We start from the raw sequence: 23,419 nt of genomic DNA, 5'->3' as shown, positions 1-23,419 counted from the left end.
CCCACTGGGAGCTTTACTACGTGACGTAAACCAATGGTTTTAATATGGATTATGATCTAATGAGAATCCTGTACGGGTGGGTAATACCGTTGTAATTATAAAACTTCCACCCACCAACCCACGATGAAGCAATGTGGTATAAGATCCAAATCGTCTCCTTGAGAAATGGGGATGTTATTTTATATTATGTTTATAGAAATACGAACTTAAAACTTGGCAAGAGTTTCCAGTGCTTTGAATAAATGTTTACTGAGAACGGATTTAACGGAAATCAACTCCCAAGGCAGGGGGTAGGTAAGGGGTGCTGTTTGTCTTTGAACTGATAAGATAAACTTAAACACAAAATTATGTCACTGAAGTACTCGCTCACCCTCCTCATATATTGATTCAATAAATTAATTAATCTTTTTGGAATAATGTTTAATCGACTTAATTACTTTTTTGGCTTTAGTTAAGCCGCGTCTTCGAAACAACAAACAGTTTGCAGACAGTGATTTTAAACAACAATCAACTAGAAACATATCATGTAAAGGTTCCTACTATATATGAAGTTCTTCAAGTTAATTTTAGACCCAACAGTCAATCACAGAGGCGGGCTACATGTGCAAGAGATAAATATAACACTATAATACTAACTCATAAATAAATTGAATTCAATCATAATAATTTAATTTAAATAGACTTTTACTAGTAGTATTGAATCGCGAATCAATAAAGTATTGAAGAAAGCGAAGAAATATCTGGTAAATCTTTGAAATGTCTCATAATCCGGGCATAATGTAAAAAAATAATTATTTTATTGTCTCTGAGATACGTATGAATAAATAAAGTTATAATTTAACAACGTCTATTATATTATTTTATGCACAATTTTAAATATTTGCAATATATTTGACATTTAATTTTAACATAGTATGGTAATATGGCCGAGATATTATGATGAATATGTCGTTTCGGTCTTGATATAAATTTCGGGCCATCAAAACCACAGATGTCGGCCAACGAAGACAAATAGCGAAGGTAACTAGTGACACCATGTTTGATATTATCTATGGACAAATTGATTTTCATACGTGACGATTTCTGCTAGCTGTCTATAATGTGAGCTGCTTAAAATAACTTAGGACCAAAAATGTTATATATGTTTCTAAAATTATATTAAGAAATAAAAGATATAAAACTCTGATTACAAAGTGCGCCAGTATAATTAAGGGCACATGGCATATATCGTATTAGATCCTTTGATCATCGTTACAATGATTAGAGCAAGCTGTGCCAGTGTATTTAGGTAAAGATATCCACAAACCATTTCTTTAGTTTGTAGTTGACAAACTAACTAATCTATAAAATATAGTATATATCTATAATAGTATATAGAAAATATCTATAAAAAAATCGACAAAATTAAAATCAAATAATTATTCCTAATTTTAAATCGGACGTGGTCGCCCTACAAAGTGAAGCTCAGAACACACCTGTACCCTTATTGATCTACGTAATTACTTGGCTTAGTCAACTGCCACAGGCTATTGTATGAGCAGCGCAGACATACATAGAGCGATAAAGACATTCCTGAATGCTTTTCAGAAACCGCTGAAATATATAAGCTGACCGAAATTCCCTAATTAATTATAGGGTATTATAAAATCAACATGACTTGGTGGTAGGGGGTTGTGAAAGCCGGTTTGAAAAGTGAGTAAACTAGTGTAGCTACAGGCACTAAGGACATATTATCTTAGTTCCCACGTTTAACCAGGGTAGTAATGGTAGTTATATTTTATTACGGCGCCAAAGTCTGGGCAGTGGATATCACTTACCATTAGGTACAATGGCTCATTTGCCATACCACGTTATGTAAAAAAGTAGGTCAAAATTTTTAGTATCAAGTATTATTAATTACTTGTCATTTCTTTATTAGGAAAGAGCAACTAGCTACTGAGTTTCTTGCCGGTTCTGGTTACATTTAGATGTTCGGTTTACATTGAGATGGTCTAGGACTTATATAAGTATAAAGCATTTGCGGGAAAGACGCATTTGACTTGGATAATCTTAGGTTATAATAACTGCAATAAAACTACGGGTCCATTTGTCGTATCGCCTCCACTGGTGATAAGGAAGCTAAATTTGTTTTTTATTTTAATTTTTGGTCAGAGAATCGGAGTTGCGATTCAACGGGAAAATGCTGCTAGCATTCTCTCCACCGTTCATGCTTTGTAAAGTAACTATTTTAAATTTTTAGTGTGCACAGTTAAAGCCTATATAAATATTGACATAATGTCAATATTTTTTATGTAATAAAAATAAATAAATAATAATAACTACGACAATAATAATATTTTTTACAAGATACACTTATTGGACTGTAGTTGTTTGTCGGTTACTCAAAATCAAAACTAAAATCTGTACTAAATAAAGCATTATACAAGCTTATTGTTAATATAGCATGAATCGAATTAGAAAAAAATACTTCAGACCAAAGGGCCGAAAGAAACTCAACATTATATTTATTCTACTTGGTGGTAGGGCTTTGAGCAAGCCCGTCTGGATAGGTAGCACCCACTTATCAGATATTCTACCGCCTAACAGCAGTACTCACTATTGTTGTGTTCCGGTTTGAAGAGTGAGTGAGCCAGTGTAACGACAGGCACAAGGAACGTAACATCTTGGTTCCCAAGGTTGGTGGCGCATTGGTGATGTAAGGAATGGTTAATATTTCTTACAACGCCATTATCTATGGGCGGTGGCCACTTACCAACAGGTGGACCATTTGCTCGTCCGCCTACTAATATCATTAAAAAAAAAAATCGACCTAAAATTGGTCCCATACTCTAAATCAACCGTTCAAGTTGTATTGTTGTAATTATTGGTGTGTGTGTTCAGATAGATGTTCCATATCGTTTGTCTTACTGTCTTGTCTAATATCTAGATTGACCTGAATTGTTTGTTTTAGAAGTAAGGAATTCGTACTGAGTGGATTTAATCGTTATTCGTATTGGAAAAGTTTCAAACGCCGAGTAAGCTGATCCGACATATAACATAACATAACATAAGCAGCCCGTAAATGTCCCACTGTTGGGATAAAGGCCTCCTCTCCCTTTGAGGAGAAGGTTTGGAGCATATTCCACCACGCTGCTCCAATGCGGGTTGGCGGAATACACATGTGTCTGAATTTCGTTGAAATTAGACACATGCAGGTTTCCTCACGATGTTTTCCTTCACCGCCGAGCACGAGATGAATTATAAACACAAATTAAGCACATGAAATTTCAGTGGTGCCTGCCTGGGTTTGAACCCGAAATCATCGGTTAAGATGCACGCGTTCTAACCACTGGGCCATCTCGGCTCTCATCCGACATATATCAATAGATTTTGTTAGCTTCTAACTTCTTAAATAGCAATTAAGTAATGTGTACCTTACACGTAAAGTGTGTTTTTGATGTATTACGACGCCATTTTCTGTTACCGTTATTACCTCAATGGTTTAGTGGTTACTTTGGATACTCAAATTTTGGTTCCGAACAGTACAAGTTACTGTGTTTTTCCGTCAAATAAATTCTCAGAAATAACATATTCTAATGCTTAGAAAGCAGGTAAATCCGCGTTCTGAAACTAATATCTCCCTGGTCATGTAAAACATCCATTGGTCAACCGGTTCTTATGTACTACATACTACAGTATACTAGTATATAAGTAATCATTGAACTGAAATATCTATTGAGAAGTTGGAGAATATCCGTTCAGTCTCCGTTATAGCCGATATTATCCCAGAAGACATATAATCAAACTTGCGACATTGATATGCGATTGACGCTATCATTAAATCTAACATTTAACGGATGGAGATAATGAGATACCTTTGTTTAGAGCCAAACCCGTGGCTAGGACATGGGAATCTTAATTGGAGATCGTGGGTTTAAATCAGAGCAAACACCACTGAATTTCCTTGTACTTCATTAGTGTTTACTTCATCTCGTGCTCATGGGGTGAAGGAAAACAATTTGATCATGTCTGTATGTGGCATGTGTTGAATGTAATTCTGCTTGTTTTTTATCCATATCACTCAATGGAGTAGCCTGTTTGAATACGCTTTAAACCTTCTTAAAGTAGAGGAGGCCTTACGCTTTAGGTCAAGCAATGGGGCACTTAAAGGCTGTCACTTTATTTTATTTTAAGCCTACCTACACTCTTTTGCAAAAACAAAAAGCACTCATCACTACGGAGATGTTTATAAATTTTAGTAGCTCACCCCTGCAGTCGAATAAGTCCAATTTAATAGAATCTGTATGTTATGAGATACATTTATTATTATTTTATAAAACAATTCATATATTTTTTTATAAGAAAAATAATGTTAAATTTAGATAACTCCAAGTCTGTTTGTCGGGAATTTGATATTGTAGCTAGACGAAACTGCACTCGAATTAATCTTCAAACGTCAAAATAAATAATATTTTTGGCATTGTAATCTGAAAAGAGCGTCAAAAAAATTAAAAAAGTAAAATATTGATTTTAAATTGTTTACGACGGTAAAAACCTTCCACCCCATCATTTTAACTCAATTAGGTTTTTTTTTATATTTCGAATAATCTGCATAAGCAAAGGTAAAATATTATTCGGTCCAAAATTAAATTTATCAAAGCTTTATTGATGCTATTTTTACACTGTCGAGAATATATTGATACTCAAGGTCAGATAATAAGTTTAGAGGCAGTATTAACTAGTTTACCTGTTGCCCGAGGCACGGTAGCAACAACCTGTCAAGTTCCAGGCGCTGCCGAGAATTTCAGGACAATACCTCAATAACTATTATTGGATTTGAAGTAACTTTGGATATGTAACCTCATAAACATATTAAACGATCAATCTATAAATCTATACATATAATAAAAAATTGGAGTGTCATTTTGTTATATTAAAATAAACGCTTTTTACTAAATGCATATGTATGTATACACGGTACATATACCAAAATATATATTTTTTTATTATTGTCTGTCTGTCTGTTGGTTCCGGCATCTCTGGAAATCATCTCTGGAATGGCAGACTTCGACTTTCACTGGAAGATAGCTGATTACATCAGCTCAAGGAGTAGGTTGGGCTACAACAATATATATATATATATATATATTTTTATTTAAACATATATATATTTATATTTTTTTATGACATATAGGTGCAATACCGAATGACCACCAGATGGTAATTGATCACCATCGTCCATGGTCATTCGCACAGGAAATTTTAACCTTTCCTTACGTCATCGATGCGCCACCAACCCTGGGAACTAAGATGTTATGTCCCTTGTGCCTGTAGTTGCACTGTCTTATTCACCCTTCAAACCAGAACACAAACAGTACTAACTATTGCCACTTGGTACTTAACCAGACATACTTGTATAAAGCCCTGCCACCAAGTTAAAATGGTTTCAATAGTAGTTTAGTTTCTATAAAAAGCTGATTTTAAACACATTATAAAAGAAATTGGAAAGGTTTCATGTTTATTTGAAATAAAAAACTTCGTTATTTAAATCCGCTATGACAAGTCATTTCGAATAATTTTATAAGTCTATTACTAATTCTACGTGAAGCCTTATCGTTCGTCTGCTCGTGCCTTTTATAAAATCCCGATAAGCTACGACACGATAGAGAACTTTTGAAGTGTAGACTTCTATAGCCGCGGTGGGCACTTTTTTTAATTAAATCTACTATGTCTTAGTTTACGTGCCTTTTTCCTTTTATTAATTTGACTGAGTTTACTTTTGACGAGAATCTTAAAATAAATAAATAAAGCTATTCACGAGTATCTTGTTCAATTTCAAGCTCGCGTTTTGCAGATTTAATATTATTTAGAATTATATGCTACGTAAAGTTACTCTCATTTCGTAAAATTGCCATAAGCCATATTCATATCAAACTGACCCCATGGACTTTATATACAAAATTCTTCTATACGTGTATACTTGTATATTTCACTGAGCTCGTCCTAAATGGCTGGAGGGACTTTGATGGTTTTTTTTTACTGTGTATTTGGGTTCCTAAGTGGTATTGATGAAACTCTGCACGGTCCCAGGAATTTCAAAAAATAAATAAATTGTAAAATTATTATTGCAACCGTACGGCCGGCGTACGGCTTAGCGGCAGTTAATATTTAATAATTTGTAACAAAATCGGACTCTAATAATATACAATGTCTCAGACCGATCAGTTTTAACTAAATAATAATATCTGCAAATCTATATGAGTCTACATATAGATACTACAGTATGTCTTTATATACAACGTTCAGAGTTTTTCAGTCATTAGACAATACAAACCGCTATGTCCCTGTTTTTTAAATCTGTAATATCTTCGAAAATATTCATTTAAATCACACGCTGTAAAGAACTATATTGATCTATATTAAATATAAAATGCATTTAAGGTAATTAATTGGATAAGATAAGATTAAGCAATACAGCATTTATATGCTAGGTAATTAATTAGATAACGATTGATGCTGTATTCCTTCAAACCGCTTCGAAAATAAGCCATTATTTCTCGTAAAAATAAAAAATTGTTATTGTGGGTTATCCCTAAGAAATAGACACATATGTTTTCTATTGCGGACTTTTTGGAAGACGTTTTAAGATGTACAATACTGTAGTACATTATTTTGATCTATCTCGTACGGTTCAACCAGCGTTGCAATGTAAGCGCAATAAAATGCTTATCATCACTTTAGAAACCTCTAAAATTATCAGTGTTTGTCTATATTGTGCGTGTATTATACATATAAACCTTCCTTTTGAATCAATCTATATATTAAAAAAAACTGCATCAAAATCTGTTGCGTAATATTAAAGATTTAAGTATACACAGAGACAGACAGACAGCGGTAAGCGACTTTGTTTTATACTATGTAATAATAATGAAGTCTAAAAATATTTTTATGAATTTAAAATTTAATTTAATTTAATTTAATTTAATTTTTACACAGCTAAGTTTCAAAAAAAGGTTTCAAAATATTTAAATATATAGTAGTTTATCAACAAATACATATTATTTGGGATGAAATATCAATTATATCGAACAGCATCGTATACGATCTAGTCATTGTTCCTCAAACCTTTTTTTTTTTTCTTAAATATTTTTTGACTAAGTTTATGTCTACTTTGTCTATTTATTGTCAGATATCTATATGTTTATTTTTTTATTGTAAAATATTTGTGCACTCACGACCAAAAATAAACATCCGTAGTGGTTGACATTTATTACCATTACTTTGGTAACTGCAATTATACACAAAGATCCAAAAATGCCAACATCATATTTTCACTGTCGAGACCCTTTATGTATTGGAGCGAATCAAACGAAAGCGTGATTCAGAAACCAGCCCCTTCATACAAATTACTTAAATTCAAATCAGTACATAATTTTCTTCCAATCTCCACTATGAATTTATCTATGGAAAATTCCGCGATACCATGTTATCTATCTTTTATTAAACAGATACATCAAACAATCTTACATTGACAGAAGTAAGAACAAAATGATTGCGAGGAAATATCTAAATCTCTGAGCTTTAAGGGATGTCGAACCCAATAGGACGACAGGCCTTTCAATACAAGCGGTATAACATTTGTAGATTCTGTTACACGTGAATCTTAAATGAAGATTGTGTCAATTTACACGTGCTTAATTTACATTTATTGAAAATATGAAAATCTGCCACATGTGAGTGAGCAGTGAGCAGCATGTTGGTAGCTCAAAACTTTTTCCTCAATAGGAGAGTAGCTCTGCAGCTTAACATTTACAGGCTTCCTTCACCTTCCCTTCTCCTTATTTCTCTTCCAAAAGAGAGAAAGTCTTTGCCCAGCAGTGGGACCTTTACAGACTGTTACTTTTTTCCTTTACATAATATTTCTTAAATGTATAGCTTAAAGTGATTGATAAATAAAGGTATAAAATAAAAACAAGTCTAAACGATACATTTTTATATTAAAGGGGGAATTCCGTATGCGAAATCAGATACGAAACTATGAAATATATACTCGTAGTATAATCAAAACCCGCTAGAGGTTCTTCTGCCTGTATATATATATATAAATTGTGATAGTGATCGGTTGAACCGTATTTAGTTTAACATAAAGTTGATAGTAACTAGGAAAAGTACTAAATCTAAAAATAACTTTCATTGTGGTGATTGTCCAAACGACGACATAGACCTTTGTACAGAGTGACAGAATTTGAATTTAGCGAATGAAATGTTACCTGAAATGTTAAATGTTAGTCGTAAATTAACAAATTGTACAGATTGTCTAAATCATAAAATTCTTCGGAAAAACCTCAAGGACTTTCGCGGGATATCCGGCAGTCGTAATGAATCGGAAAAAGATGATGGAATAGAATTTGAGGTCGTCTCAGATTTTCTTTCATCTACTCGTTTGAAATTGAGCCGCTCCAATAAAATTTAATCTGCGGACAATCTCGGTGGATGATTTGATTTATATTTTAATTTATGCTTCCGAATGTTGAAATAAAAATTATATTCGCTTTACTTGTACAATAAGTGTGTCTTTATATTTTTGAAATTGGAAGGCTACAAATGGAATAAAATATAATGTATTTTTTTAAATTATTAAACCTCTCATTCTTGTTTTATTCATTTTTATCGCAATAACATAAGGTGTGCGGGCGGAAAAAGAACCACTTAATAGCATCGCATTGTCCAAACATTGACGTAAGAAATTCAAACCAATCCTTAAATCACCAATGAGAACAAGCTAGACATCTTTTATGCCTATAGTTTCACGGGCTCATCCATTAAACCGGAATACAACAGTAATAATTGTGAATGAGCCAGTTGCCAAGGTTGGTGGCGGATTGGTGATGTAAGGAAAGGTTAATATTTATTTCAACGCTGTTGTCTGTAAGCGTTAGTGACTTTACCATAAGGTCGTCCATTTGCTTGTCTGCCTACCTATATCATTAAATCTACCCAAACAGTTCCTTACGAATATTTTACATGTAAAATTTATTTAAAATTTAATACTATACAATGTATTTAAATGAAACAAATGCACATTATTGGCTGAATATTCAGTAATGACACAAAACAGAACGACAAAATTATTCTTACAACGACAGAAGTTCTTATTTTGAGTCACCTCTTGAAGAATTATTTTATGTTTAAAATTAAATATAGTCTTGATGTTATGTTTCTTGTATCTCATCATATTTAATAATTATTTTATTAATGTAGAACAAGAATATCGAATTGATGTCAGTCACAAATAACGTAATAACGAATTGGAGGGCCATAGACATAACTTTACTCATAAAGAATATTCGTTCGATATAATTATGGGAAAATTGATAAAGTTTCATAGCAGACAATTACCTTCCAAAATACCTTAAGATCTTATCAAAAAATATAAAATAAACTTTTTCCAATGAGCCGTCAACAACTCTAAATTGAGCACGTACAAAGAAATCACTTCTCAAACAAGTTTCCCTTTTGCAGGTAACGAGCGAGGCACAATGGGAGGGAGAATTAAGGCGGGTCCGTACACAGTGGCCCCTTTTACCTTAACAAAAGAGATAAACATAACTTAAAGGATCAAAATTGAACAAAATGTGAAAACATGAGAGTTGATATCGACATCGTATTAAGCGATACGCCACAGAACCTGACCCTCGACTTCAGAGATCTATCAACATCAATGTATCTAACGGATTCTTACGTCAACAAGAGTCTCGAGATAAACGAGACGATCAACGATTTGGTCTACTCGAATCAATTCGAGGATGACCCGATCATCGTGTTCTTTATCATTCTGAAGTGTATCACAATGCTCTTCATAATACTGGCTGCGATATTTGGTAATTTGCTCGTGATTGTATCAGTCATGAGACACAGGAAATTGAGAGTGATCACCAACTATTTTGTCGTATCGCTCGCGTTGGCGGATATGTTGGTTGCAATATGGGCTATGTGCTTCAACTTTAGCGTCGAAATCACAAATGGACAATGGCTTTTTGGATACTTTATGTGCGACGTCTGGAACTCTCTGGACGTTTATTTTTCATCAGCATCAATATTGCATTTATGTTGCATAAGCGTTGACAGATACTACGCCATTGTTCAACCTTTGGACTACCCATTGATTATGACGACCAGCAAGTTGGGCATCATGTTGGCGGTGGTGTGGTGCAGCCCCGCGTTGGTTTCGTTTCTACCTATATTTATGGGATGGTACACGACGCTTGAACATCTGGACTTTCGGAAAAGACACCCAAAAGTGTGCAGTTTCACGGTGAATAGAGTGTACGCAGTGATATCCAGCAGTGTCAGTTTTTGGATCCCGGGTGTGATAATGCTCTACATGTACTATCGGATTTATGTAGAGGCAGATCGTCAAGAACGGATGCTTTACAGGTGAGAATAAATTTAAGCAAAGTTAGCATATCTACGCGATTATCCTGTATATTAATTAAAAAAATTTCGAAAGAAAATATTATTTGGCAAAACTATTAACGTTCACATATGTTTTATATATCGTACATGATACTATTATGATACTTTGCATAAACCAACCCCATGGAATAAATTTAAAATCTCTCATTATTGTCACATTTTTCTTCTTCCATATCGACAGTTTTCTCCACTAGTCACTGAATACAACATTCATGGATTTTCTCAACTCAGGCATAAAACTTAATATTGATAAGGAAAATTGAGCAGATTACGGCTAACTCCAAATGGAATGGGAAGGGATTTGTTGTTGTGTTACGATTGAAACTGTATAAGCAATTACCATGATTTTGTGAACAAGTTTGTTGTAGAATTTCAATAGGGAATCGGATAGTCAGTGATTTATTGACTTTACGATGTGCAAATTTTTTCGAACTGTAAATATTTATAATGGCAAATGTTACGTAATATATATAACACCTCTAATTTTAATATAGTCTACGTAATATATATATACGTAATAATATATACTTTACAGGTGAGAATAAATTTAAGCAAAGTTAGCATATCTACGCGATTATCCTGTATATTAATTAAAAAAATTTCGAAAGAAAATATTATTTGGCAAAACTATTAACGTTCACATATGTTTTATATATCGTACATGATACTATTATGATACTTTGCATAAACCAACCCCATGGAATAAATTTAAAATCTCTCATTATTGTCACATTTTTCTTCTTCCATATCGACAGTTTTCTCCACTAGTCACTGAAAACAACATTCATGGATTTTCTCAACTCAGGCATAAAACTTAATATTGATAAGGAAAATTGAGCAGATTACGGCTAACTCCAAATGGAATGGGAAGGGATTTGTTGTTGTGTTACGATTGAAACTGTATAAGCAATTACCATGATTTTGTGAACAAGTTTGTTGTAGAATTTCAATAGGGAATCGGATAGTCAGTGATTTATTGGCTTTACGATGTGCAAATTTTTTCGAACTGTAAATATTTAGAATGGCAAATGTTACGTAATATATATAACACCTCTAATTTTAATATAGTCTACGTAATATATATATACGTAATAATATATATATATATATATATTACGTAGACTATATTAAAATTAGAGGTGTTAAAAATTGCTACTCCAAAGAGCAAGTAAAAGTGTTGTTAAAAATAAAGGTAATAGTACTTTTTTAAATTCGAATATTGTTCTAACTTTGGACATAGTTTTGGATATATTTAGTAGAAGATGTTTAAGAGAAATAATTTGAAAAGACGATAAGCGTGCGTTCGTTTCGCTTTTAGATTTTCCTGTTTGTCAGCTTACCTTCGAAATACGTATATTTATTCAAATAAATCCCATTACTTTAGCGAATTCTGAATATATCTGATAAAGGAATAAATAAATGCTTTGAATAAATAATTCAGTAGAACGAATATCTTTTTTTTTTTAATTTCATTTTATATTCTATTAAAAGGATTTATCTATATTTAACGCACAACACGCAAAAACCGTTTTTCCATTAAATTCTGCATGTGTCAGAAGTTTTTGGCTTAACATTATCATACAGTATAAATCAACGTATAACGTAGCCACAGTCTACTTATATACAAATATCAAGATAATAGTCCTATAAAATATATTTCAAATTTATTGTCTTTGTAATAAAATGTTTTTATTAAAAATAGGTAGAAAGACTGTCAAATGGGCTACCCGTTGGTAAGTGTTAACCATCACTCATATACATTAGCACTGCGTAAAATATTAATCATACCTTACATCGCCAATGCAACGCCAATATTGAGAACTAAGATGTTATGTCCCTTATAACTGTAGTTACTTTTAGTTCTCAATCACAAAAAATAATACGTGTGCGTCTCGGGATGCCCGGCAGAAGTTACAACTTAACGTGACAAAAATACAGCTAGCGCTGTGGGTTAGAGTTAGAGAACACGAGCCTGCCTACCACTGCCATATACGTAAGAGAAAGGGAAGCCAGATAGACTGGCGTCGTAACGCGTTACGTAACGAAGCGGTTTACCCTCCTATAAGGAGATATCACTTCTAAACTGAACGTAACAACTAAGTCAACATAGTTTGTAGCGCATATATTGTGATATTTCCAATCAGCGTTGCAGAACTATCGATAGTTTGACTATCGATAGCTCACCTCGAAAACTATTCAGGATATCCATATTACTATCGATAGTATCGTTTTGATCAATACTATTGATACTATCAATACTATTAATAGTATCGCTAGCACTCTGTAAGCAATACTATTGGGAGCAGTGATACTATTGATACTATCGATAGTATCGATAGTTTTGTACTATCCATTAGTTTTGGTTAAGTGACAATACTATCGATAGACTATCGATACTATCGCTAACATCTTAACAATCGATAGTCTATCGATAGTGGACTATCTATAATGTCTATATGTGGATGTTATCACTGATACCATGAGTATGCCTATTTGCGTAAGGCTTATGGAATTTTCTATATCAAATTAAAAAAAAAAGTCGTTGCTTAATCAGCGTATTGCTGACAGTGTGACAGCGACATTAAATTGATTAACTCGCACTTGCTTATCATTCAACAACCTACCCTATCACCTGCCAAAGCAGGCTTATTTTCACACCCAATTTACACATGAGGAATTTCAATATTTGAATGTAAATGTCATACAAATAAATGTAATAATTATCTGTGGTTTCAACACATATCAAAGTAATTTAAGCAACGATTCATATTTTTATATTGTGATATTTTGAGGTATTTTCGATAATTAAATTGAAATATATGGGATCTCTTTGATGTTTTGTGATACTGTGAAGCTGACGCGTGTGGTTACTGATGTTGGAATGTTGGTATGTTGTTTGAATGATTTTATCGGTTTCCTGTCAAAGCCTTGTAGAATGTTTGGTCAAATAATTGTACGTAATTTATCTTGTTTATAGATAAATCAATAGTTACAATAGTTACTTGTGAGATGACGTCCGACAGAGAAGTATGGAAGAAGAAGATATCCCGCTGAGTTTCTTTCACCGGTTCTTCTCAGGTCCGAGGTGCTAAATTCCGAACCGGTGGTAGATTTTTGACTATCAATAAGCAAGTGTAAACACTTCTATATTGAATAAAGATTTTTGACTTTGACTTTGAATTAAATATTAAAATTGACATATAAAATATATAGGTGATAAATGATGATATTTAATTTAAACCAATTATATCCAAAGCCCAACAGCCTAACTGTTAAATATATTATACAGCAAAATTTACAATAAAAATTATATTGATACCGATCCTGAACTCCAACATTGCTATCTCTTTCTGGCATGTGGTATATCTACCGCACCTAGACCACTATCTCTATTAAATCTTAGCTTGACTCAAGACTAAAAAGTCAAAAATTTAAAAATATATTAGTAGTTTTCTGACAATGTTAAGCACTTACTCCTATTTTATCCGGACAAATAATAAATGGACATTCAGAGATACGATAATGTACCTCAGTTATAAACCCAGAACTTTATTACGATTCTTACCGATATCTACGACGAGATTTTTTTTAGTTTAAGAGCAAATTATATAATAATATAAAAAAAGAGCACTTGACCGCTAATTTTGGTATGTTAGAAAAAAGGCCTTTAGTTAGAAGGAGGAGGAAACTTTTGACATAATTATGATTATAGAAATGATTATTATATTATGTTTTTCTACGAAAACATTCTATTCCATATTAAAAAGTTAGATCATGATAGTTCCTTTATAAATAATTCTGACACTTAGAATATAATTTTTCTTTTCTTAATTTTTTTTTATCAGTGTACATATTGTCGAAGAACCACACGCGAACTGAAAAAGTTTTACATATTATTTTACAGTAAGACGTGTCTTTTTGTGGGAAGATAATATAGCCTGCTTTTATTTTATCTGTAATAAATTAATGTTAGAGTGTTAAAATATAAATACAATATAAGAAGTTAACTGAACTGATTCGCTAGTGTAGCTACTGCCCTAAAGCTAGGATTTAGGACCCGGGTCGAACCAATTAAAATGATTGCCAAAAAGAATACCAACGCAATCCTTCCGAACTCACTTGTAAAATGTTAAAAACTGACATGCATGTATCCTAACTATACAAATATTATAAGTACGAAAGTAACCCTGTCTGTTAGCTCTTGAGGCTCAGACCGATAAACCAATTTAATTGAAATTTGGTGTGGACATAGTTTGAGTCCTGGGAAGAGCATAGGCTTCTTTTTTTAATTCACCCCCATGCGTGACAGTTTGTTTGGTGGAGGTAAAGTTTTATAAATATCGCGCGAGTAAAGCCGCAAGTTTAGTCCGTTATTATTGACAAATCACTTTCTATGCCACGATCATAAGTGAGTTTCGAGATTATTCTTACAGAATAGTTATTGTAATTACAAGTGATGTAAGTCAGCTGCCGAATTATATTTAAAAAATCTTCCTTTTCTTAGCTAGCTTACATAAGTATTGTGAATTTAGAAATATAAGTAGGCCAACGGTAGTAGGAAAGAAAAATTTAGTTCCAAGCGCTTTTGTGGCAAACGCAAGCAAGGCTATAAAATATACCTAAAAATAGTAAAATATAGTTTAAGATCTTCATAACATCATATATTTTAAATGTATATTTTGTTTATACAACTTTATTGACTTACCAAAATGTGTAGTTGGAACTAAAGATGGACTTATTGACAGCAGACGTTTACAAGACAACGTTTAGGGAATACAAAAAAGCGGTTTTACAACCATTACGAAGGTTTACCAATTTTCCAATATTCAAGTCATAATTATTTATTTATAATGGAAGCTTTACATATTGTCTGTCAAGAAAAAAATCTACCACCAGTTCGGAAAGAAACAAATAAGACTTGAGAAGAACCGGCGAAAGAAATTCAGCGGGGCTTTTTTTAAATCATTATCTATTTAATGTAAACAGTAAACATCTCGAATCTTATTTATTTTATTTAATAGGGAGATCGAACAATATTCCACTTGACGGTGAGTTGTCATCACCGATAGATATTAGAGCTGGAAGAAATATTAAACGTTCCCCATGTTAGAAATAAAGGTTATTTTTTTATAATATAGGCAGGCAGAAATTGGCCGGCAAATTGGCCATCTGACGTTAAGTGGTCACCACCGCTCATTGACATTGTCGCTATAAGAAATCTTCGCCATTCCTTACATCGCCAATGCACCAGCAACCTTGAGAACTAATATGTTATGTCTCTTGTGGCTTACTAACCCTTCAAAACAGAACACAACAATACTGAGTAATGCTCATACAAAGCCTTCACAGAGCCTTACCACCAAGTAATTAATTATACAATTGTATCCACGCTATAAACATTCTTGGACAAACCAATTTGAATACCAATAAAATAAAATATAGACAGGAAGATCGTTTGTCAATATCATTTGTTTTAGTTTTTTTTTTATAGGTTCGCTATATTCTCAATTATGCTAGAAACTTTTTGGAGGATTTCCAAACACGAACCGCGCTCGCAAATAACTCCAATACGTCAAAATATTTGTTGCAAAATCAAAATATATTCTTTTCAACAAGGCTCTTCTCGTACAAGTAATTTTGAATCGTCATTGTACAAGATTCAAATAAACTAACGTTATTGTTTTAATTATTGTCAAACACAGTTAATTCATTTCATTGCGTCTAATATTTAATAGATCAATAGCGAAATTAACCTTTTCAACCGGGTGTCTCGCGACAGCTCTCGTTTTGTTTTTCGTAATGTCTCACGGAAAAATCACGAATCCAATACACATAAAACTTATATCAGAATAACGTGAATTAAAGGAGGTTTCTTTGTATAATTATATAGTTGTCAAGTTAAATTTTATCTATCGGCGTATCAGGTGTGAATTATATACCTATATACAGTTTTATTAATATATTGTATGTATTCATGCGAACAAACAATACCCAGTAACTTAAATCCGACAAGTGGGCGGAAGCACTCATTTGTCTGTTTGCAATTTTCCAATATAATCAAATAAGTGAGTAGTCGTAGCGCACACGGATACGCTATGCAAATACGCGAACACGTCGAGTGAAGTTCCGCCACAACTGACAATATCACGTATGATATATCCGTTATCACGTGCACGTTTAAAAATAATCGATACATTCATGTACATATTATTTAATTATCTTACTGAAGCCTTTTCGTCTCTCGTCACAGTCACAAAGGATACCATTAAAAAACTATCTTCTAAGACCCAAGAACCAACTTGGAAAACGAATTTTATATAAGTACATGTTACAACAGTTACAACATTGCATTGTCAATGTAATAATTTTTATTACATTTCTTATTTATGTTAAGCAAAAATTTTGACTTCCTCTGTGGTCAAGTGGCCGCTGCTCCTGAGGTCCTGGGTTCAAACCCCAAGCCAAGCCGATAAAAAGTTGTTGAGTTTTTCTATCGAAAAATTCTCAGTAACAGCCCGGAGTCTAGATTTTGGAAGTGTATACATTCCCGTGCCTCGGAAAGCATGAAATACGTCGGTCCATAGAGAATAGAGAGTGCACCTGTGTTTCAGCACACACTTGTGCACTATCATATGTCCTGTGTAGTTGGAGATATGGATATAGATTGGTTTTCTTTGAGATAACTGCCGTAAGCGAAACCGTCCAAAATGACATCATCAAAATTTATTTTTTCTTTTTATTAGATGCAAATTTTTTTTTTTTAATTGTAAAATATATTTTCATTTGATCACATTAATTACAATTCCCTCCATAATATTATGTCCCAATGAGTTTATAAGTCAAATATTTAAGAGCAGAGAAGTTCATTCAATATAATTACTCGGTACCACTCATCAGATATTTTAAAGCCAAGCAGCAATACTTGGTATTTTTGTGTTGCGGTTTGAAGGGTGAGATAGCCAGTGTTAATACAAGCACAAGGGACGTAACATCTTAGTTCCCAAGGTTGGCGCATTGTCGATGTAAGGAATGGTTAATATTTCTAACAGCACCAATGTCAATGAGCATTGGTGACCACTTACTGGCATGTGGCCAATTAAACCTACTTATTGTATAAAAAATATATATAATACACGTATTATTTATTTTATATCAACTATAAACTAAGTTTTATACAACGGCAGCTTGAAATCACCTGACATTGCTAGAACCCCATTAACCTTGAGAATTTAAAATGAAGTTTGTACTTGGCAGATCACCAATATTCGGTATCGAATGGTGCATTGCTTCAAAGGTATAACCGGTATAGTTATTTTACCAGTTTAGTTAATGTTCGTATTTCATATAGTAATTATAGAGAGAGCCGTGATGGCCCAGTGGTTAGAACGCGTGCACCTTAACCGATGATTGCAGGTTTAAACCCTGGCAAGCACCACTGATTTTTTATGTGGTTAATTTGTGTATAATTCATCTCGTGCTTGGCAGTGAAGACATTTGTGTGTGGGAAAGTTACCTGCTGTTATGGTGATTAAAGAGTTATGAGTTAATATTTAGTTAATTGATTTATATACTTTCATTGTATATCATTATTACATGCGTATGATACGTTAATTAATAACAGTATCTTATGAGTTTCATGCCGATTCTTCTGGGTAGGATCTACATTCCAAACTGGAAGTCGTTGTAAATTTAATTTAATCTTTTAAAATGTGTTAATGGTGCTTGTTAATAAACGTAGTATATTTTTCTGTCCTACAATAAAATGAGTTTAAATTAAATAAAATTCGGACGCTTTTCTCGATATTTCACATTCGAACGTATATTCGTTTTATGTTGAAATATCATTGACAGTTAAAGTAATTCAATTAAAATTCAACTTTTGTATAGTAATTGTTCAAATAATACGTCTTAGTTCACAAGACTAGATTTGAGGGTAATATTTGTGCTTAACATTGACAAATTAGATAATGCTATCAAATAAAAAAGATACCTAATTGTTCCCTATTTTTCAATTATGATTAACTTTTGTATAAAGACGTATTATAAGGATTTCATAATGTCGTTATGGTTTTTGTATAAAGTTTAATGCCCGCAAACCTTTTACGTCCGTGATATTTACTTGCAAGTTCACGAGTGATGACGTATGTACGATCTTTTTGGTTGTGTCATGTGTTAAATTTGTGTTTGTAATTGTTTACTCGTTCATTGTGGAAATTTGCACGTGTCGGATTAAAATCTGTGATATGTGTATTGTGTATCCCAGGCGTCATTGATGGTCTGTCACCCCTACACGTAGCCATTGTCACTGTAAGAAATATTAATATTCCTTTACATCGTCAATACGTCATCAACCTTGGGAACTAAGATGTATGTAGTCACACACTCTCTAGAGTCCCGGACACTTACACAAATCGATCTTTATAGATTAAGATCAATATCACTTCGGTATGACTTAACTCCTTTAAGACATACTTTTATATAAAATGTATGATCGCATTTAATAATAATAAATAAAATAAATAAATATTGGACAACATCATATACATTACTCTGATCCCAATGTAAGTAGCTAAAGCACTTGTGGTATGGAAAGTCAGAAGTAGGGACCATATCTTTTTATTGGTTGGACCATATCTTGTCATATCGTAGATATATATGCAAAGGGTCATATGCATAAAATAAAGTCCGTAAGTACTGTAATATTATTACATCATAATTAATAAAATTCGTGGAAAACCTGTGTATGCTGTATAAGCTTGTCGGCGAAGTCACCGCCTCAATCAACTTAATATGAGAAAAATATATTTTAAGAAAAAAAAACAAACAACTAATTCTAACAATTTGAATGTTTTTTTTTTTTAAATTATTGTATAGTTTAAGTCTATGTTGACAACGAACACCGATGTACGGAAAATACATTAGAACATAAAATAAAGTGTATATTTAAATAAATAAAATAAATGTAAGGACACTTTATAAATTAGATTAAATAGATATATAATTAAATATAACCTCGCTGTCACCGTCTTCACCGGGCGTCAATTTATATCTTTCATTTTCCCGCGCTTACGTGATATGTGTCACTTCAGATGACAGATGCATAAATACACAGATAAAATACATACATATATGTTTATTATCTGTATATTTATGCATGTAGATAAAATAATAATCTAATATTAACTAATATGTTATTATAAATCTGTGTACACTTCAAGTACGTTGAAAATAAAGTATTTACCATATTTTACCATCACTGTGAAACCAAGTTTTGCCTTTATTCCAAAACGATATGACTTAGAAACCTTCTCGAAAAACAATCTTTCCTTAAAGGCTGGTAACGCACCTGCAAGCACCCTGGTATTGCAGATGTCCATGGGTGGTGGTAGTCACCCTTCCCTCAGATGTACCTCTTGCATTTGCTTACAACAATAATAATAACTAGTGTGCCTCCCGCGAAACTTCGCGTTTATTCTAAAGATTTTTTAGGAAGTTGGAAACCTATTTTTGTTTTGATTTAATTTCATTATAAGCTAAGGTCTATTCGCAAGTTTTACATTTGTTTTTTTTTTTTTTTGATACAGCCATACCGCCGCTCTCCATCCGGCCAGTAACATTTTTCCGCTCTCTAAAATTACTTCTTTGTTAAATCGTAACAATCGAATTAATTGCAATCAAGAATCTTCTTTAATTTTCTGCATATCACGGCTGGAGCTCTTCGAAACGAGACTATAATAGATATTTTATATGCAACCAACTTCCCATAATCACTGGAACAAAATTCCCGATACAATATTTTATAATTGTTATTTGTTGCCATGGAAACCAAAACGGAACTATAATAAAATAATAATTAATAATAATAAATTTAAACTGCCACATATAACCTATTCCTCTAAACGCAACGAAATCCGTTCTTCATGAATTTGATATTCAAATATTTTCACCGTATTTTATACAATTTACGTTTGTAAAACTTTTGTTCAAAGTCAGTTAAGTAGGAACGTCTTGTATAAAATAGCCTGTCTACAATAATAAGATCTACGCTATGATTCACAAGTAAGTTGAAAGAGGCTTAACACTCGACATGTTTTGTATAGAATTGATATTCAATTTATCAGAATTCAAAGAGAATGATAATGTTCTTATTCGTGTTATTTATTCAAATAGTATATAATGCTTATTTATTTATTAAATAACAATTTTGTAGTACGTCCTAGTTCCAAGTTTGGTGGCGTATTGGCGATGTGTTCTTCATATGCCAATGTCGATGAGCGATGACCGTCAGGTGGCCTGTCTTTTTTTTTTGTGTGACAAGGTAATAGTCTTAAAATCAACGTTGTAAGTTTTTTTTAAATAATCATTTCATCTATTATTGTAGTACCAAATATATATTGAGAACCGAAAAATAATATTTGACTTTTTCCGTAGAGCAATATGTTCGGTATACGTTTTAAGTTTTAGCGAAAGGCAATTAATAGTTTTTTTTTTTCAATCAAAGTCGAGCAGTATTTGTTATATTTGTATGTTCACAGTAGTGTTTTCGGTTATTTTAGTTCACCTTAAAATTTTAAGGAATTAAGATTGACGGTGACAATTCTGTCATATAGTATAGCTGGTATAACTCTTTTTAGAAAAATAAGTTTAAAAAAAAATTTTTAATCTAATTTGAATTACGCATTCCATCGTTCCATCGACTGTTATATACTATAACAATAGTTCTGTTTCTCATCACTAGCCCCTCTGTCAAAAAGATCAAGCTAACTTGAACGGGGTATAATATATGAGATGACGCATCTGTCATGCTCACAAACACATTAAAGTCAGCTCATTTGTTGTAGTTCTTTCGTAGTGCGACACTATCTATATAAACATATAACATAAGTGTGAACTACGATAAAACGTCACCGATAATCTATGCAAGTTTTTGACGAGCTTGAAATTTAAAACCTCAGCACGCTTAGCCTAGATTTGACTTGGCTTTCAGCCTATGACCGACGAGAACGTCGTGGAAATCTGACACTTTTACTTTTAAGAGAGTTTTGTTACGTATATATCTTTCGTAGAATTTATCTGATCGCTTTACACAAATAAACAAGCTCATTTATATTTCTGAGAATATACAAATGAACATTAATTTAATCCTATAACGGAAAAGAGTTTGAATTCGCGCAGCGCGTACTTGTCGACTTTCAGACAGGATATATTATATAAACGTTTCATGAGACAACCTGGTAACAGACGGACAGACAGACGGATGGAGAACGGAGTCTTTGTAATAAAGTCCCGTTTTACCCTCTGGGTGCGGAACCCTAAAAATGGATGTTTTTGATATTAGTAGAATCGGTAATGACTGATTACCCAAAACAAAACTTTGTTGTAAATTTGACGCTGAGGCATATAAACTTCAATCGATCGAAATGATGATTATTGACATATACTTTGTAAATATACAAGCAAGACGTTTTCCAGATTTTCAGAATTTCAGAAGAAATTCTGAAAATTCTGAAAATATTTTTCTTGTATGCACATTTTTTCATTTTTTACTTTTCAACAAATTCGATTTAGTGAATAGTGAGTGCTGGTAAATGTGGTTTTTGAATTATCAACTAAAAACAATTACAGATAATTTACGATTTTACATAAACACTTACTGGCGTGTATATAATTTATTAAATTTTTGTAATTTGTAAAAATTTAATAAATGTAATTTATTAAATTTTTATTCATTTTATAATTCTAATTTAAAGTAATCTAATACCGATAACTTTGTGTAATTCAAATGTAATTTATTAAATTTTTATTCATTATATACCTAATACTAATTTAAAGTAATCGATGGTTGTGATGTATTCTTTAATTTGTTATTGCTTAATATCGGAGAACCTTAGTACTCAATTGAATATATGATTTGAATTGTTTTATATTTCATTTTATTGGATATTGTAATTCGTTATTTTAATATTTATTAATGATATTAACGTACAAAATTATAAATATTTTAAATTTAATTTAATTTTTTACAATACACTATTTTTTATTTTAATGTTTATGTTGATGATTATTAGTATTTTCTTTTTCTAATTTTCCTTTTTAAAATGTAATTTTATTTGCATGTTACGTGTCTATTTTTTCTTTGTAATGTGTGTAACACCTATAATTAAGACAACTTTTAGATTTTAAGATTACTTGTTCAATAATGTATTTTTCGCTTTTATTAATGTATGTCTTGTTGGTGTTAATAAATAAATAAATAAATAAATAAATATACTACTAACTATAACGGCCTGTAAATGTTCTACTGCTGGACTACGGCCTCTTCTCGGTTTAAGGAGAAGGCTTGGAACTAAATCTACTACGCTGCCTCAATGCTCACGATGTTTTCCTTAACTGCCGAGAATAAAATGAATTACAAACACAAATTAAGCATATCAAAATTCAGCATTGCTTGACTGATCTTAAATTCGCAAGAATAAGTATGCACGCGTTCTAACCACTGGGCTAAAATCAAAGTTTACTTTATTCAAGTAGGCTCTCAAAATCACTTTTAAATCGTCATTTTAAGGAATTGCTCGATCGTTTTTAACTAAACGTACCAAAACAACCGACAAGAAACTCAGTAGTTACTACTCTTCTCCAACATTGTAAATACAAAACATCAGTTAAATATAACTAAATTTATATAATATATCATGCCTTAAAGTCAAGAAGTATTAATTAAGTAATTTAAACAATTCTAAATATTTTATTAACATCAGAATTAATAACATTAGGTGCTTGATTATATACAAATATGAATTAAAAATAGTTACTGTATAAATCTTGACCGCGTGACAGGAGGACTGATTCGTTTTTAGCTTAGAGGATCGGAATTGCAATTCAACGGGGAAATGCTGCTAGCAGTCTTGCCACCATTCTAGATAGATATGAGCAGTATGATAATTTGTATTAATATATAAAATAT

The 23,419-nt window shown here is 32.3% G+C and overlaps 1 protein-coding gene across 1 annotated transcript in view; it reads left to right on the top strand.

Annotated features, from left to right (window-relative positions):
* Positions 1 to 23,419, top strand: part of LOC125073076 (octopamine receptor beta-1R-like) — a 100,374-nt gene that overhangs the window by 70,259 nt on the left and 6,696 nt on the right. The window contains exon 2 of the mRNA XM_047683765.1: positions 9,502 to 10,416. Within this exon, the coding sequence (XP_047539721.1) occupies positions 9,623 to 10,416 (794 nt within the window). The 5' untranslated portion in view covers positions 9,502 to 9,622. The remainder of the gene's footprint in view (positions 1 to 9,501; positions 10,417 to 23,419) is intronic.

This window comes from Vanessa atalanta, chromosome 23 (assembly GCF_905147765.1).
Source record: "Vanessa atalanta chromosome 23, ilVanAtal1.2, whole genome shotgun sequence".
NCBI lineage: Eukaryota > Metazoa > Arthropoda > Insecta > Lepidoptera > Nymphalidae > Vanessa > Vanessa atalanta.
Note: the sequence above shows the minus strand (reverse complement) of the source record. Positions and strands in the feature narration are given on the sequence as shown.